Consider the following 19,300-nt stretch of genomic DNA (forward strand, 5'->3'; position numbering starts at 1 on the left):
CACCTTATTATCCCCAAGCCAATGGACAAGCGGAAGCAGCAAATAAGATTATTATTGGGATTATAAAGAAGATGGTTGAAGGGAACCCGAGAAAGTGGCATTTGTTATTGTCTCAGGCTTTATGGGCACATAGGAATACCAGAAGTACGGCCACAGGGTTCTCACCTTACCAACTTACATTTGGCCAAGATGCTGTTTTACCAGCCGAAATCCGAGTATCATCTGGCCGAACAGAATTTACTGATGGTGGTCTTACAGAGGAATACCAACAACTTATGATGCAACAGTTAGAAGATTTGGATGTTAACCGACTCCATGCAATAAGGCGAAATGTGAAACAGAGTGAAATCAGAGCAAGGAGTTACGGAAAGAAAGTTCTCCATAGGACGTTCCAGAAAGGAGACTTGGTCTGGAAGACCATTCTTCCTACGTATAAGAAAACTGATCAATTGGGGAAGTGGTCGCCGAATTGGGAAGGACCATACATTGTTCAAAAAGATATTGGAAATGGCGCGTTCATTATTGTAAATCATGAAGGTAGAAGAGTACATGATTGTATTAATGCTAAATATCTGAAGAGGTATTATCCTGCCTTTTCAGATAACAAAACTGCCTGAAACAAAATATTATTCAGAACCCAGTTATGGGGTTCGAACCTACTGGAAGGTTCATTTCTGTTAGTCATCGTGTAGTTGTGAGAAATTTTCTGCCTCTGAATCAGACTTTTCATCCCAGTGAGTAGATATTAGCTCTGGTTCCTCTTCAATAAGATCTTCCAAGTCTGGTCGGTACCTTTCCCATTGGCTTTGCATGTCATCTAGATCTTGATGGGTACGTGCTTGCATGTCTGTTAGGGCTTGATGTTCACGGTCAACAATGGTACGCAATCTTGAAAAGACTTTTCGTTGATTGGAAAATATGTTATCCCAACCAAGGTCTGGAAGTATGGCTGCTGCATGATTTTCAATCATTTCCATGTGATGATGGAGATCAGGAATGCGACTAAGGATGTCACGAAGAGGTTCATATCCCTCAATGACTTTTTCCATCAGGCGGATGACGCGATGAATAGTTCTTCTACCTCGTTGGGAGAATCGGAATTTGAAGTCTAGTTGCTTGAGTATATGTAACAAGTCTTCTGCATGGCCTCCAATAGGGTGATTACCCACAAAGAAGGGTTGGAGAACACCTTCCCAGTTGCTTGATGGAACATGAGGTCGGTCATTTGCCATGTTTGTTAACACGTCGAGTGTTTTGATTTTTCTAATATGCCTTAGAGTGTGTTTCTTAAAATGTGAGAAACAGTGTTCTTTTAAAGAAGGAGTTTGTTTCGTTTCCTATAAAGCTGGGAATTGAAAGGTGATCCTTGTTTTGAGAAAGAAAAAATTGATTACTAAGTCAGTTGTTGTTACAAAGGGGGAAGTATTACAACAGTGCCCCTAGGGCAGTTTTTATATGGGTCCATTTGATTTCATCCCTGGATAGCCTTCGGGTATTGGCAGCCGTTTGATATCTTATGATGAATTGGGATCGGGCTTGGGTTTTCAGCTCTTGATCCAATTCAGCTTCATTCTTGGTGTACTTCTCAATCAGACGCTGTTCATTGGTAATTTGCTTATCCAGGGTAGACTGTTCTTTCCTCAGCTCCCGCAATTCTGCCTCCTTTTTCTGAATAGCTTCATCAACTTGAGCTTTCGTGTTAAGGAGACCACCCAGCCTTCCAGTAGTCTGCTGGAGGGATTCTCGGGTTTTAGCCAAAGAATTCTCCAGCGCTGTTTGATCGAAGTCGGGTTGGGGGGTTTCGGCTGACAGGAATCCAATGACTAATACTTCAGTCTTGAGCTCTGTAAGTCTTTCCATCAGCCGATGCAGAATGGGGACGGCTGGTGATTCCGTTGGAGTGTAATAAAGAAGGCCACCAACCGTCTGAATGAGCTTGTCCAATAAGTCGGACCTTAATTCGGACAGGGGACGGTTAATGGCCTCAGTGAACACAGTCTGGGCCTCCGCTGGAACCGGAACAGTCGATAGGACAGCTAAGTCCGAAGGCCCCTGCAAGTCCTATAACGTCAATAAATATTCCAAGGGAGTTGCAAATTTGTTTGGAGAAATATGTGGTACCTCTGGGCGGACTGCTGTCAGTGAGGGGGGCAGCAATGAGGTCGGTCGAGTTGGGCAGACAGCTGGTATAACAGCAGCCGACTCGTCGGCTGCTGCGAATGGTCGCTGAGGTGCCGACCTGGGTCCCTATGGAAAGTAGTATTTGAAACAGTTAGTGTTTTTCGAAAGAAAAGTTATGGCATGGATTGGTCTAATCTTACCAAATTCACAGAAGTCTCCGAATCGGATGAAGACATTTCTTCCATTTCTGGAGGTTGGGCTGCCACAGGTGGTTCTTCTGCCTGCCATTCGATGGCTAGAGGGAGCGCCGCTGCTGGTAGGGCGGCTGCAGGTTGGACGGCTACCTCTAGAGCCACTGCAGCCAGGACCTCTGGGGCACCTTCGATTTCGGGATCAGCAGCATCAGGGGTGTCGTTTTGAGGGTCAGCTTCGGCGAGGGCGGCTGGTTCTTCCTTTGACATAGATGAGTCTGATGCCATGTATGGCGGCCGACCCATCTGGGAAGTAGTCCCCTCACTGTCAGAAGAGACCCCTGCTGCTGATGGGATGGGTGAAGGTGTCTGTGGAAAAATCATGAAGATGTTTGTTGTTAAATATATTAAGGTTGATCATCCGAATCCTAAGTCTTGCTGATAAAGGAACTTACTGGTTCTATAGGCACTGTTGGTAAAGATTGTCTCCTGGTCGGGGGCCTGGCCCGACCACTCCTCGGTACGGGAGGAGGGGTTTGCCTCCGCGTCGGGTCCTCCGCCCGACTGCTCATTGGCAAATTGGTCTGGACCAAAGGCCCGATTGAATGGTCGGTTGGTGCTGGCGTCGGTTGCATGGTCGGTGTCACCAAGGTCGTTTCTGGGGAATGAAATGAGTAAAATCAAAGTTATGATATAGTGAATTGGTTCACGGTGTTAAGAAACATTACCAATTCGGGGTCGGGTCCTTGCTGACGTCCTAGTTATTCCAAGGTCTGCTAGTGTTTGCTGGTCGGTCTCCGAGGTCGGGGGTGTTTGCAGCTGGGAAGTTTTTCTTTTGCGCGTGGGACCCCCAGATCCGATTCCCGGGGCGGTTGTTTGTTTTTGGGTGCTAGTATGTATCGCCGCCCCTAGAACCAGTCCTTGGGGGGGGGAGGAGTACGTTCAGCAACCGATCCTCATCAGGGGATATCAGGGACCATACAACCGACCACCATTCATTGAAAGTATCTACAATCTCAGGGTTGGAGCGGAAAGGAATATAAGAATTGGAAATTATATACGTGGTGAGCTGGGAGATATAAGAAGGGATTGAATTAGGAAGGACGCGTCGGTCGGGACTTTGAAAAATTATTTGGGGACACGCGACGGGTCCAGGGATACCTTGGCAACAGCCGAACTGGCGCGCCATGAATTGAGGTTCATAGTTAAAAGTGTAAAAAGTTTTCTGCCCTTTTTTATCAAGTTTCTTGCTACTAAAAAGAGACCTGGGTTTGAGGGCGACGTCCCAGGCGAAAGGATAGGTGGGATGAGGACAAGGCTCAGGAGTCGGAAGCGGGTTTGGTACTGGAAAGGGCCAAAAATGGTCGGGAGCATAACCCGCATACTTTTTATACATAGAAAATCGAAAGTTACTGCGGGTATCTGTTAAAATGGCAGTTATTATTGGATCGGACGATTGGAGTTTATTGCGTCCTGAGCAGAGTCGGTTGAGGACTAATCCTAAATGTTTTTCAGATGTTGGCATAGTGGGCGGAGATCCTAAGTTAAACGCGTTGGGGAAGTAAAGACGGAACCAAAGTTCTAAAAACCAAAAAGGACCCGACGCGGCAGTGTCTAATTTCCTATTATCGTTATCTGTTAAACGAAGGCTAACCCTGGTGAGTCCTTCAAACAGATTGGCTAAAAATAGGGTGCCAAGGGAGAAGAACCGACCTGACGCAATATGAATGGCCAGGTCGAGGTGAGAAGGAAGAACACTTTTGGAAGGAGAAACAATGATGTACCTACAAAGCCAGAACAGAATAAAGGCAGTATGTTCCCGGTCGGTTACAGGAGTCCCTGGAGCCCCTTGCTGGTCGGTTGCGAACTTTGTCCAACCCCATTCCTTCACACCTTGTAAAGACCATCCCGGATGGTCTTCTGGTGGCTCCTGCCCATCTAGGGCTCCCATTACAGGGTCTTCACCCACGACTGGGAGATGTGCGATCATGGCCACGTCCATAAGGGTTGGGCCAAAGGGGGCCGAGGGCAAAAGGAAAGTCCCATTTTCCGCATTCCAGAAGGCGGACATGGCCAACAGCACCTTCTCATGCAGGTTGATAGGCATGGTAGACAGTAGTATTGCTTGGTCGATCTTTTGGGATCGCCATTGGGTCTGGAAGTGTTCTGCTACTCGTCGATACCAAGCACGATACAGATCTTTTGGGTCTGTGAGATGGGTCTTGATGCTGTCTCGGATGCGAACTGCTTGGTAGTTGGGATTGTTGATAGCCAAGGTGTTGCGAGATTCCAAAACTTCCCTCATCCGATTTGAATCTTCAGGAGTAGTGCAATATGGACGGATCGTCGGAGTTAGTACTTTCGAGGCTGAAAATGGACCTTCTGGAAGGGTTCCGTCGAAAGGAAGGGCAGGAATGTATTGATTCGCCATAGTTAGAATGTTTTGGGATTGTGATTCACACAGGCTTGTATTGCGAAGAAGGAATAAACCAGGAGTGTTGCAGTAACTGGTGTAGTTGCTAAGGGAGTTTTTCAAGAAGGTAGTGCTTTATGAACTTCCAAACATTTATTGGCGTTTGAAAGTCCCTTGGCGGCGGGCAAGTTGTTACGTACGAAATTTAGAATTAGGTTAAAAGCCCAAGGTAAAACGAGGAATGGGCCTGGCAATAGGGTTGATTGAACTGGCTGAAGGACACCGTGAGGAAATCAAGGAAAATAAATTTATTTATTTATTTCTAAGGAAAATTCAGGACGGAAGGATCTCAGGTCGGTAGGTCCTCAGGACGGAAAGACCTCAGGACGGAAGGTTTTTAGGTCGGTAGGTCCTCAGGACGGAAGGTTCTCAGGTCGGTAGGTCCTCAGGACGGAAGGACCTCAGGTCGGGAGATCCGCAAGACGGAAAGACCTCAAGTCGGAAGGTCTTCCGGTCGGGAGGTCCGCAAGACGGAGAGACCTCAAGTCGGAAGGTCTTCAGGTCGGGAGGTCCGCAAGACGGAAAGACCTCAAGTCGGAAGGTCTTCAGGTCGGGAGGTCCGCAAGATGGAGAGATCTCAAGTCGGAAGGTCTTCAGGTCGGGAGGTCCGCAAGACGGAAAGACGATGAATCGGAAGGTTTTCAAGTCGGGAGGTCTTCGAGACGGAAAAGTTGTCGAGATAGGATATCCGCAGGTCGGGTAAACTGTAGGTCGGATAGAAGGCGGAGTCGGACAAACGCGGAGGCCTTTGATCAAAGACAGGGGGCGGTTGATATGGAGGTCGGCCCAAGTGGGGTCGGGCGAAGAAGTAGGTCGGACGAAGGACGAAGTCGGGCCAAAAGAGCGGAAGGTTTGTGGTCGGCTCAAGGAGCGAAGTATAGGGAATTTTGGTCTGCTGGGGACACGTGTCAGCATGAGAAAGGTTGGAAGACGGTTGAGAAGGGGACGTTGTAACCGTTCGGGTGACGGTTTTCAGTACGGTTTCCCAGGGAATATTTAAGGATTTGAATCATCGTTTGGCGAGGTATCTTCAATCAACTTCAACAAAGCAAAGTCAGATTTGGGGATCACCACTTTAAATTTCAGTCTTTTATTTTCCAGTTTATTTTCTGTACCATACAGTGTTTAGAGATTCCTAATCTCAGGCACTAATTAATCAAGTTTAAGGATATTTTCTATATCTTTGAATTTTACTTTATTTTTGTTGAAAAATTACATCAACAATACCAAAAAGAAAATATTGCACGATGTTTGAGACGGAGGGAGTATACAAAACATATATTTAAGGTATGTTTTGTTTGATTGAAGTTTGATTTGATTTGAAATAAGATGTTAGATTTGAATATTTTTTTTTTAAATAATTTTTTATGTGATGTGTGATGAAATAAAATAGTACTTTTTTCGTCTTGTTTACCATTTTTGTCCGTCTCAAAATAATAGTCTTACTTCCATAAATAACCATATCACCATAAAACTACACATACTTTTTCATTTTTATTACACAATTGCAACTATTTTTTATACTAATACACTCACGCAAAAAAGTCTTTTATCTATTTTTTTTACCAACTACTAATATAATATCAATATTCCTTAAATCTCGTGTCCAACCCAATTAATACTATATTTATGGGACGGAGGGAGTATCATTATATTTTTGTTGAAAATTATACAAAATAAATAATATTAATTTCAGTTTAATTCCTTTTTTCTTTTTTCTTTTTTTTTAAAAAAACCTTAATTAATTGGTATCAATTGGTTACATGAATGTTACCAATTGGACATGTTAAAACATTTGGAACCAAAATTGCAAGTCATTTGAGATTTGATTTTATACTTTATATTTTAAGTTTTTAATTTGAATAATTATTTATATGTAATATTTTATGAGATATTATAATTTATTTTTATAGAAAATTATGCAAAAAAAACATTACTGGAAAAAATTGAAACAAAGTAACATAGGCTTATTTTTTTACTAATAAAGTTATTATAACAAAAATATTTTATAAAAATAATAAATATGCATGCAAATTGATATTTTTTTGTTACTGAGTTTAAACTGAAATCAACACTATTTATTCTGCATTGCTTCCAATAAAATATATATTATATTTTTGTCACAAAATATTATTTAAACAAAATTTTAAATCTTGCTCTATTTAGATTTTTTAAATTAGTCCTAAAAAAATTACTCTCTTCGTACGAGATACCATGTCCACGTTGCCGTTTCTGTCTGTCTCACATACCATGTCACTTTTCTTTTTTGGAAAATGATTACACACTTTAGTCTCGTTTTAAATTTTTTTTAATTTTAATTAAACTAATTAGTTATCTTAATCTTAATTTATAATTATTTATATTATAAGATAATTATTTTCACTAATACATTCTTAATTATTTACTAATTACATCCTTTCTAAAATACCGTGTCTACAGTAGTAGACACGATATCTGGGACGAAGGGAGTAATATATTTTTTTTTATTTGAAATTATTAAATAAAATTGTTGATTTTTTTTTCTTTGAAAGAAAACAATTAAATTCTCAAATTTTTTAGAGAATAGGAATCATAGATTCATAGGTGCTGTAAAGTCCACAACTGTGATAAATAAATAAATAAATATATATATATATAGGAGTACAATTAAAAATTTAAAAAATACAATTAAACAAACATATAAATAAATATTTATGAAATGTACGAAAATCAAAGTAGAAGTCACCGACCTAAAAAAACAATTGATTAATTAAATAATTAGCGGAGAAATTAGAAGATGGGAAACAGTGGAAATTGATAACATCATTAATTTAAAATAATTAAAGAAGCTTGCAAGGGTGGCTCCCCCACCGCCCGCCACGTGTCACCGACTTTTGTGCTGCACACGTTTCTTCTGTCGGGGACAACGCATACTCTTATAGCGTGTGTTTGTTTGAAGGATTTTGGTGGATTTCCACTATTCATCTAATTTTTTCCCCTCAAAAACATCAAATCAAACACCTATTTTTTATTTTTTATATTATACTAAAAATCAATTTTACATTCAAAATATCACATCAAACCCTATTTATATCACATCATACAACTATTCAAATTCAAAATTTTTACTATTCAAATCCCAACTCAAAATCCAAACCCCCAAACAAACACACCCTATGGGTATTTTATATTCCTCTACTTGGTACTTCTTTTTTCAATTAAATAAAAATTTTATTTTTTTAAATATGTAAAAAAATATTTCATTCGTGTCAAAATTATAGTTTTAATTGGATTGAATACGAGATTTAGAAATATTATTATATTGTAGTCAGTAAAAAGTATAATTAAAATATTTTTTTGTCATTGTGAGTGTATTAGTGTAAAAAATAGTGACAATTGTGTAAAAATAAAAAAAAAATAAGAGTAATAAATGGTAAACAAGACTATTGTATTGAGATAAAGAGAATATTATTTTTTATTAAAAAATTAAATAAATTTAGATGATAATTAATAATTAGTTTTATTATTTAATAATTACTTTTATTAATATATTATTAATTATTTATTAATTATATTTTTCTAAAATTTATCTGTCGTCTACCGTAAAATGAAGACAATAATTTGAAAATAAGAGAGTAATATAGGCTTTATTTTTTCACCTATTTATTTCGACAAGTTTTTCCAAAATAATTAATATATTACACATATTTATTATTTTTTTATATTTTCTACTCAATTCTTTGTACTTTACATAATTTTTCTTTCCAACAATCTCGCAACAATAAAATTTTCAAAACTACAATTAAATTAAGTCATTTTCCTAAAATCGAATAAAACTACCCCTTCCGTCGTCCCAATATAATAATTTTGTTTACCATTTTTGTCCGTTCTAAAATAATAGTCTCATTTTCATAAATAACCATATCACCATAAAACTATCATTATTTTTTTATTATTATTATACAATTGTCACTACTTTTTATACTGATATATTCACAAAGGCAAAAAATTTATTTATTATTATTTTTTATCGATTATCAATATAATATTAATATTTTTTAAATCTCGTATTCAACACGATAAGATTATAATTTTGGGACGGAGCGAGTATAAAAGTGAAAAAGCAGGGTGAGTGGATGGTCGGTTCTAAACTAAATCTGGTTTTTATCAGGATTCGATCCTTCTCTCCGTTCTTGCCACGTGTCCCTATCACACGACCAAACACACATCTCCCCCTGTATATATACACAGATACATACACATTTAGAGAGAGAGAGAGAGAGTTTGATGAGATAGAAAGCTACCTTCCTTCGTTCTCCATCTCCAACCTCATTTCATAACACTCTTCTAATTTCTTCCTTCTTCTTTTTAATTAAATATTTTAGCTCATATATTACATAATTAAATGGGTCGTTTCTGGACTCTTCTAACCTATCTTCATGCCATGGCTGGGTGGGTATTTTATTTTATTTTATTTTATATTCACTAATAGTTTGATTTATGTGCTCTTTTTTGCAATATATTTGCAGGCCGGCAGCGATGCTTCTATATCCACTGTAAGTAATTAATTTTTATTTAAATGTTATATTTATATTTGCATCTTTCTTTAATTGATGGTTTTGAATTTGAATTTGAATTTGAATTTGAATTTGGGGTGAATTTGAATTAGGTATGCATCAGTGGTGGCGATAGAGAGCACGTCGAAGGTGGATGACGAACAGTGGTTAGCTTATTGGATCATATATTCGTTCCTCACTCTGCTGGAGATGCTTCTTCAACCCCTCCTCGAATGGTACCTACCCTACCCTACCCTACCTACCTAATACCTTACCTTTTTATTTAAAAATAAAAAACCTAAATTGCATAAAATAGAATCTATTTGTTTCGTTAAATTGTTTCAAATCTTTTATATTTTAAACAGTATTTAATTTAAATGCGCTGAAGCTACGAATAAATTTTAAAATATCAATTTCTAAATTCCTAAAATTACAAATATATTTATTTTTCTTATATCTAATCTTAAAAAAATAAAATAAAAAAACACTCTTAAAATTTGAGAAAAATAAAAATAAATTTTTAAAACTTGAAAAAAATAATTATTTTTTAGTATATTTATTATTGTTTTAGGCTAAATATAAAAAAAATTAATATATTTGTAATTTTAGTGATTTAGAAATTGATATTCTTATTCGCAGTTTGAGCGCATTTATGTTAAATACCGTTAAATAAGAATCGTTCAGGGGTTAAATGCAAAGTTTATGAAACTATAGTGAAGTTTAACGCACTTTTAAAAGTATAAGGATTTGGCGCATGAAACTTTATGTGAATTTTGTGTAATTTAGCAATATATATATATAAATTAAAGGTTAATTTTTTATCAATGATTTTCCTATTTATTTATTTATTTTATTTGTTAATAAAAGTGTTTCTTTTGGATGAGTTTAGAAAAAATTGATCTGAATTCTATATTATAATAATGTTTGGTGAAAAAAATATATATATACTTTTTAAATATAGAGTTCAAATAATAATATTTGAAAAAATTTGATTAAAAAAAAATTATACTCAATTATTAATTTTTAAAAATTTTATTATTCTAAATAATAAATAGCTTTGTATGAATGTACATAAATAAATATATAAATGTGTTTATATATATTTAAGATATTTTAATGAAATTTATATTGAATATTTTAATGAAACTTATAATTGTTTGATAAAAAAAAAAAATTAAACAATGGTATTTTAATATTAGTTTTGTAATTTTGTTAAGGATACAATTAAAATTTTGATAGGGGTTAGTAACATAATTTTTAAATTAAAATAGTATGGATCTAAAGAAATATATAAAATCCATCAATTATATTTATTTAAATAGATGAAAAAAATTGTGATATAAAAGATTGTAATTTTTTACATAATTTTGAGCACATTTTGCTAGACGGATTGAAATAGTAAAATAACCGCACTTTCTACAAAACGGATGAAGTATATGCCAATACAATAAGTATACATATATACAAACATAAAATATAACAATATATAAATTGTACAGTATATAATTTTATACAACACAAAATTATATTCCCTCCGTCCCATAAATATAGTTTTAATTGGGTTGGGCATGAGATTTAAGGAATATTGATATTATATTGGTAATTGATAAAAGGTATGGATAAAATTTTTTTTTACTCTTGTGAGTGTATTAGTATAAAAAGCAGTGGCAATTGTGTAATAAAAATCAAAAAGTAGGAGTAGTTTTATAGTGATATGGTTATTTATGGAAATAAAACTATTGTTTTAGGACAGACAAAAATAGTAAAGAAGACTATTGTATTGGGACAGATGAAGTATTATGTTATATATATATATATATATGGATGCATTTGATCCTATCAATGAGTTAATTGCCGCCTAATAATAATTATTATTTTTGTTATTTCAATTTATATATTTTTTTCGTCCTTTATTTATCTAATTCATTTGTTTTTTGCACGGACTTTTATCAATATTAGTATTATATTGGGATGTGGTATGAATAAAGTGAAAAAGAATGTAATATATTATAAATTGTAAGAGTATTTTTAATGTTAGTATAAAATACAGTCATTAAAAAATTTTTTTTTTTTTTGTCACAACAAACATCAATTTTTCTATTTTTTTCACGACAGTTTTTTTATATATTTTAATTTATTTTTTTTAAAATTCGTATCCGATCATATGAATATATTTATGAATGATAGAGTGAGTATTTAATTTATTGTAAATATTATCGTTGGCATGGCGTAGGATACCAATATGGTACGACGTGAAGCTAGCGATGGTGGCGTGGTTGGTGCTGCCCCAATTCCGAGGGGCGGCATTTATATACGAGAAATTTGTGAGGGAGAAGCTCATTAAAAGACACACGGCGCTACCAAACGGGAAAGGAAAAACCACGGCCAAATCTGTTCATTTTCTTACATCCAATAAGGTAACTTAATTTAAAGATATTTTGATATTATTGAGACAATCATATTTATTTTGTTAAAATTTGGTAATTCATCGTGTAATGTCGAAGTTACTTCACATTATATACTAGATAATATATGATGGATAATTTATAAAATTGTGACACTTCAAGATTTTTTATTTTTTTTATTTGGGCTGTTACATACTACTTTTGATTTCAATACAAGATATATGTCGATATAACATATTTTGTAAATATGAATGAATATATATATATGTTGTTTATCAGTTTTTAATGTATTGATCGAAACAAATCAGTATTTTTTAAACGTTACAATCAATTTATTTTTGGATATAAAATTTAAAATAAAAGCTATTATAGTTATATTTTAATATAATCAACAATGAAATATAAAAATATACACACTCCATGGGTGTGTGTGTGAGAGAGAGACTAATTTTTTTATATGCATGATGATATTTTTATTTTTTTTTTAAATTTTTTTTTTATAACGAATTTTTTTTTTATAACGTGGGATCTATAGCCGTTATCTTTTTTGTATTATTTTGTAAAAATTTCGAATTGAATTTAATTGTCTGTAAATTAAATTCGACAACGTGATAATATTTTTTTTTTTTGCAGCATGGAGAGGGGGAGAGAGAGCTTTAGGCTTACTAATATAATGAGGATTGAAGACACCGTTGAAGAAACAGTTTCTTGTAAATTAATTAATATTATTTTAATGAAGTTTCATTTTCTTTTTCTGTTTACTTTTTTTTTTTTCTTTTTTCAATATTATTGTCTTGCTTAATTATGTATTTATTTTGTATTTTTAGATTAATGGATTTTTTTATATTAAGTATAAAAAATTATATATATATAATATAAAGAATAATATTTTGTGCTAAATTATGAATTTTTTTATAAATGCATAAAATTTATATGTATCATATATATGTTTGCATGTTAGGCTAGTTTGTTTTGTATTTCTAATTTTAAGTGTTCTTTTCATGTTAGTTATAAAATATATTGTATTTTAAAATAATATCCATGGAGACACGTTTTATAAATGTGTAAGTAAACATACTCTAAGGGCGTGTTTGTTTGAGGGTTTGAATTTTGAGTTGAAATTTGAATAGTAAAAATTTTGAATTTGAATAGTTGTATGATGCGATATAAATATGTGTTGATATGATGTTTTAAATATAAAAATAATTTTTAGTATAATATACTCCCTCCGTTCCAGATACCGTGTCTGCTACACTGTAGATACGGTATTTTAGGAGGGGTGTAATTAGTAGATAATTAAGAATATATTAGTGAAAACAATTATCCTATAATATAAATAATTATAAATTAAGATTAAGATAACTAATTAGTTTAATTAAAATTAAAAAAATAAAATTTAAAAATTTAAAACGAGACTAAAGTGTGTAATCATTTTTCAAAAAAGGAAAATGACATGGTATGTGGGACGGGACATGGTATCTAGGACAGAGGAAGTAAAAAATAAAAAATAGATGTTTGATTTGATATTTTTGGAGGAAAAAAATAGAATGAATACTATATTTAAAATCCGATACTCCAAATAAACAAACCCATCGTATTAGTATTCCATTCAAAGTGTATAAGAAGATGTACTAAAAGTAAAGTAAAGAATTTCACATAAGGACGAAATTCAAATATCATTAAAGAGAAATTAAAAAAGTGAATATATTTGATTGTGTCGTAAATATTAATATTATTGGAATAACAAATAGAAATTTATCTTCAACCAGTAATTATATATTATATTCGCTTTTAAGGGTCATATTTATCTTTTTTGTCATTATACTTAATATTAAAAATATCATTATATTTGTATAATTTTGTGAAATATCTTTTTTATTAGTATTACAAGACACTAATACTCCCTCCGTCACATTGAAAGGTTACTATTTTCTATTTTCGTCCGTCCCAAAACAAGGTTACCATTTCTTAATTTAGTAATTGTACTAACTACTTAACATAATAAATACCCTTTCAACTTACAATATATTACACAAATGTCATTACTTTTATATTACACCATACTAATAGGTAGAGTTGTTAAACGAACCGAGCCGTTCGTGAATTCGGCTCGGTTCGGCTCAGTTAAAGCTAGTTCGCAAACGTTAACGAACCGAACCGAACAACATAAACAGGCTCGTTTGGTTAACGAACGAGCCCGAGCTTTGTTCGCGAACATTCGTGAATGTTTGTTTAAAAAAAATATATTTATTATAAATATATATACATATAAAATTATAATTTATAAATAAATAAAATATTAATTTAAAATATATAAATAAAATATTAATTTAAAATATATAAATAAAATAAATTTAAATTTTATTTATAATTTATATATAAATTTTAAAAAATAAGATAAACGAGCCGAACACGAACACGAGCCGAACACAAACACAAGCTCAAACAACAAAAATTCTTAACGAGCCGAACTCGAGCACTACAAACGAGCTTAAAAGCTTAACGAACGAACACGAGCCTTGTTTGCAAACGTTAACAAACACTTAAAATTTGCTCGGCTCGGATCGTTAACAACTCTACTGATAGGGGTATTTTTGTTTTTTTTTTTTACTACAATCCAATATAATACAAATATTAAAAAAATTATGAGTACAAAACAAACAAAAAGCAAACGCCACCTTTTCAACGGGACGGAGGGAGTATAAGTATTTTGCAATTTTTTTTTAATTTGTATTATATTTTGATATAATAACTAATATGCAAAAATCAACACGCAAAAAGTAAATTAGATCCTTAGAGTCGGACGGAAATAGTAATATATTTAAAGTATATATGTATATAAATATATATTATAATATGCTATATATGAATATATATATATGTTGTAGAGTGTAATATATATAATTTTATTCGTGCCGCCTCTAAGGCTTACATTTACATTTTATGTCATTGTCTTTAATATTAAATATATCTTTATCTTTGTATAATTTATTGTACAAATGTTCTTCTATTAGTATTATAAGACACTAATGTAAGTATTTTTGCAATTTTTTGTTACTTTGTACTACGTTTTGATATAATAATTAATATTCAAAAATCAATATGCAAAAAGTAAATGAGACATTTCGAGTCAAATGGAGGTAGCATATATTATATATATATAAATATATGTATTAAAGAGAGTTAGAAAAATGATACGACCATGGAGTGAATTTGATTGATTTCAGTCTATCTTTAAACAAATACTCCATCCGTCTTAAACACTGCACAACATTTTAGTTAATATGAGAATTTAAATGAGTAGTATTAAGTAGGGTAATTTTAGATAATTTGAAGATTATGTGATGTGATTGGAGAGATAAATGTATATTTATTTATTTTTATTTAAGTGATTTGATGGGATAAAAGTAAAATGTATATTTATATATATGTAATTAATTATTTCTAAATTTAAAAATATTGCAGTGAATTTGGTACAAATAAAAAACCAAATATTGCAAAATATTTGAAATAGAAAAAGTACAATTTATCTAGTATTTACGGACAAAATTGCATCCAATAATAAAAAGGTACGTATGTATAGACAAAACATTCACACCTAATGTCATAAGGTGTACACTTATGATGTATGTGTTTGGAATAGATTGTGTTTTTGTATCAGTAAAAAGTTGAATTTGAATAGTTATTTGATGTGATATAAATAGATATTATGTAATGTTTTTAATGTAAAATAGATTTTTAGTTGTATAAAAAATAAAAAGTAAATATTTGATTTGAAACTTTTAGAGGAAAATAAAAAGTTAAATAGTAAAAATATATGGTAATACTCACTAAAGAACACAACCTAAGTTTTTAGGCAAAATTGTCCATAACTCCCTTGTGTTTCTAAACTCAACGTAAATCTCTCATCTACTTTAAAAATTGCATGACGCCGCCTTATACTTTAAAAGATGTTGCAAGAAACTACTCTGTGGTTTCGAAACTTAGCATAAATCCCCACTTTATTTTAAAAAATTGCATGACGCTTCCTTATACTTTCAAAAATATTGCATGAAACCCCCATGTCATGCAAAACATATAGATAGGAAATCATCTTTTTATCACATGAAGAAAGTTTCATAGTGGTGAACTTTCATGCACGTTTTTTAAAGTATAAGGGGGTACCATGCAATTTTTAAAGTATATGGAAATTTTACGTTGAATTTCGAAACTACAGGGAGTTATAAACAATTTTACCAAGTTTTTATTTAAAATGACTATTTATTGTAATATTAATAAATATTTTACTTAATATATTGCTAATTTTTATAATAATATGATTTCTTATTAAAGAAAATAACAATATTTTCTTATAACAATTTAAAAAATAAAATGAACAGAAATTAAATAATTAATAGTTTTTTTTTATTTTATCAAATTTTATTTTTTACAAAGTAACATATATATTGATAATATTATAATAATATATTAATCAAAATTTAATTTAATTTATTTCTTATCTAATATTGAATAAATATTTTAATTCTATACTATCAATTACATCAATGACAATTTTAAAAAATCTACGTTTAACACCAAAACTAATATTTTAAATAGAATTTATCATCGAAACAAAAAATTAAAACTCTAAAATATATACGAATAAATTTTATTAAAATATATGTATCATCAAATTATCTTATTTTGTCAATTTTTAACTAACTCTAGTTATTGAAGGAAAATAAATAAGAAAATATCTGAGAATCATTAAATTTTTTTATTAATAATAAAATCGAGATTTTATTCCTAAGACAACTGTAACATTCAAGTTCAATACAAATTTTTTATTGATTTATATAAATATTATAAATAATCAGAACGATACGTACATTATTCTAACTTAAAATATTATTGTAAATAAATAAATAAAGAATACTCTATCCGTCCGGATCTAAGGTCTGATTTATCTTTTGCCTTATTGTATTTTATATTAAAAATATTTGTATATTTGTATAATTTTTTGCACAAATTTTATTATATAATACTCCCTCCGTTCCGGAACAACGGTGGCGTTTGCTTTTTGCACATAGATTTTTTAATATTAGTATTATAATGATTGTAGTGAAAATGACGAAAATACCTCTATTAGTATTGTGTAATATAAAAGTAATGACATTTGTGTAATATAGTGTAAGTTGAAAGGGTATTTATTATATTAAGTAGGCAGTACAATTACTAAATTTGGAAATTGTAACCTTGTTTTGTTTTGGAACGGACGAATATAGAAAATGACAACCTTTCAATGGGACAGAGGGAGTAGTATTACAAGACGCTAATAAAAATATTTTTGTCATTTTCTCTTAATTTGTACTATGTTTTCGTAAATAATTAATATCCAAAGATCAACACAAAAAAAAAAAATAATAAAATTCTTAAAATATTACTCCCTTCGTCCCACATATACCGTGTCCGCTACACCATAGACACGGTATTCTAGGAGGAGTATAATTAGTAGATAATTAAGAATCTATTAGTGAAAATAATTATCCTATAATATAAATAATTATAAATTAAGATTATGATAACTAATTAGTTTAATTAAAAAATTTAAAATGAGATTAAGGTGTGGAATCATTTTCCAAAAAAAAAAATGACATAGAATATGAGACGGAAAGAAACAACAACTTTATTTTTTAATCATTTACAACTTTGTTTGGTTGGCACTAGTAGCACGTTTCTATTTAAATGATATATTGATATAATATTTTTGTTATAAAATAATGTATTTATTAAAAAATTGTGTCAATCCAATAATATAAATTTTAAATATAAAATAGTTAAAGAACAAAAAATATAGACTTGGATAAGGTAATAAATTTATATTTTTCAATTCCTTTAATTTAATCATGTGTCAATTTTGTCTTCTATTTATTAAATTAATTCATTTTTAGTTCTTATTACTTTGTTAAAATATTTGCAAATAGAATAATTGGTGCCTTATGTTGAATACGAGAATTCGCATTGTTTCAATATTTCAAATGTAACCGAAATTATAGTAATTTTATATGTTAAACATTAACAAAAATGGGTAAGTAATAATTAAAATTGAATTAAGTTGATAAATAAATAAATAAATAAATAATTCATATAAAGTTAATAGACTATATAAAAATACTCTCTTCGTCTCAACTCAAAGTATTAATTTTATTATTTTCGTCCGTTTACTTCGAAGTATTCATTTTCTATTTCAGTAAAAATAATTATACACTAATACTAAAATACCTTTAATTTTTACATAAATTACAAATATATCATTACATATACAATTACTTTATATATTAAGTTAAAAGGACAAAAATGTCAAAATTTCTTACATATTTCAATTAACCAATAAAATACTATTATTTCGTTAATTTACTAAAAAAACCCAAAGAGTCCATTTGGAGTGAGATAGAGGGAGTATATTTTATCCTATTTTAATACTCCCTCCATCTCGTTGAAAGGATGTCGTTTGTTTTTTACACGTAAATTTTTTAATATTAATATTGTATTGGATTATAGTAAAAAAATACAAAAATACCTCTATTAGTATGGTGTAATATAAAAGTAATGACATTTGTGTAATATATTATAAGTTGAAATGATATTTATTATATTAAGTACCATTACTAAATTAAGAAATGGTAACCTTATTTTGAGACGGACGAAAATGGAAAATGGTAACTTTTCAATGAAATATAATTATCAGGGTTGTGTTTGTGGATTTTGAAGTTGGATCTAAAGGTTAAAATAGTATAGTTTTAAATTGAAAAAGTTGCTTTATGTTATATAAATAGGTTTTAAGTGATATTTTTTTAAAAAAGAAATTAATGAACAGTAAAATTCAAATTGAAAATTCATAAACAAATAAAATCGGCTTTGTTTACCCAACACATTTTTACTCATTTTGCATTAATTTTTTTTTTTAAAAAAACACCACATCAAGTACATTTTTTCTCTCACAAAACATCAAATCAAATATTAACTTTTTATTTGTTTTTCAAATTTCCAAAATTCCAAAAACCTCTATCTATAATATATATATATATATATACACTAACTTTTTAGAGGTGTGTTTTTTTTTTTTTTTTTTGAATGATTAAGGTAAATAATATTATTTTTATCAATACTAATAACACATTTACTATATGAATTAAAGTGTGAGATTGATTAAAGTCTGCCACACTAATATGCTAATTAAAGTAATTAATCTACCTAGATAGGTAGAATTAATTTATCCCAATAATATTTATACTAAAGTTTATATTATCTTATATTTAATTAAACAAAGTAAACATCGTGGGTGTATTTACTTGTGGGATTTAATAACTAATTTTACTATTTCAACTTTCTTTTCATTCCAAAAAAACATATTATTTATTTGTTTTATTATACTAAAATCTAATTTTATATATTTATATCACATCAATTAACTATTTCAATTCAAAATTTTACCATTCAAAACCAAAATAGAAAATCATAATCTTACAAGTAAACACACACCATATTAATTAATCTCATAATTATTTAATCCATACAAATAATATAAGTATTATA

General features: G+C 30.7%; 2 protein-coding genes across 2 annotated transcripts; one reads left to right on the forward strand and one right to left on the reverse strand.

Annotated features, from left to right (window-relative positions):
* Positions 1-1,544: 1,544 nt before the first annotated feature.
* Positions 1,545-2,458, reverse strand: LOC127262895 (uncharacterized). Its single transcript, XM_051291759.1, has 4 exons — positions 2,322-2,458; positions 2,122-2,247; positions 1,811-2,052; positions 1,545-1,581 (listed from the first exon to the last, which is right to left on the reverse strand). Exons 1-4 carry the CDS (start codon positions 2,364-2,366, stop codon positions 1,545-1,547), a joined length of 450 nt encoding a protein of 149 aa, XP_051147716.1. The 5' UTR covers positions 2,367-2,458.
* Positions 2,459-9,038: 6,580 nt separating this feature from the next.
* On the forward strand, positions 9,039-12,484 carry LOC127263023 (HVA22-like protein e). Its single transcript, XM_051291941.1, has 5 exons — positions 9,039-9,216; positions 9,294-9,320; positions 9,434-9,556; positions 11,554-11,737; positions 12,359-12,484. The coding sequence occupies exons 1-5, from the start codon at positions 9,170-9,172 to the stop codon at positions 12,383-12,385; spliced, it is 408 nt and encodes a 135-aa protein (XP_051147898.1). The 5' UTR covers positions 9,039-9,169; the 3' UTR covers positions 12,386-12,484.
* The last annotated feature ends 6,816 nt before the right edge of the window (positions 12,485-19,300 follow it).

The sequence above is a fragment of the Andrographis paniculata genome, unplaced genomic scaffold (genome assembly GCF_009805555.1).
Source record: "Andrographis paniculata isolate CXL003 unplaced genomic scaffold, ASM980555v1 Contig66END, whole genome shotgun sequence".
Lineage (NCBI taxonomy): Eukaryota > Viridiplantae > Streptophyta > Magnoliopsida > Lamiales > Acanthaceae > Andrographis > Andrographis paniculata.

What these genes read in the sequence shown, in the direction of transcription:
- LOC127262895 (XM_051291759.1), bottom strand. Translation starts at nt 2,366, where the DNA reads ATGGAAGAAATGTCTTCATCCGATTCGGAGACTTCTGTGAATTTG. An exon ending in CGGAGACTTCTGTGAATTTG is followed by an intron (nt 2,248 to 2,321) that starts GTAAGATTAGAC and finishes TACTTTCCATAG; the next exon opens with GGACCCAGGTCGGCACCTCA. An exon ending in GTATTAGTCATTGGATTCCT is followed by an intron (nt 1,582 to 1,810) that starts GTCAGCCGAAAC and finishes CTGATTGAGAAG; the next exon opens with TACACCAAGAATGAAGCTGA.
- LOC127263023 (XM_051291941.1), top strand. Translation starts at nt 9,170, where the DNA reads ATGGGTCGTTTCTGGACTCTTCTAACCTATCTTCATGCCATGGCTGG. An exon ending in GCGATGCTTCTATATCCACT is followed by an intron (nt 9,321 to 9,433) that starts GTAAGTAATTAA and finishes AATTTGAATTAG; the next exon opens with GTATGCATCAGTGGTGGCGA. An exon ending in ATTTTCTTACATCCAATAAG is followed by an intron (nt 11,738 to 12,358) that starts GTAACTTAATTT and finishes TTTTTTTTGCAG; the next exon opens with CATGGAGAGGGGGAGAGAGA.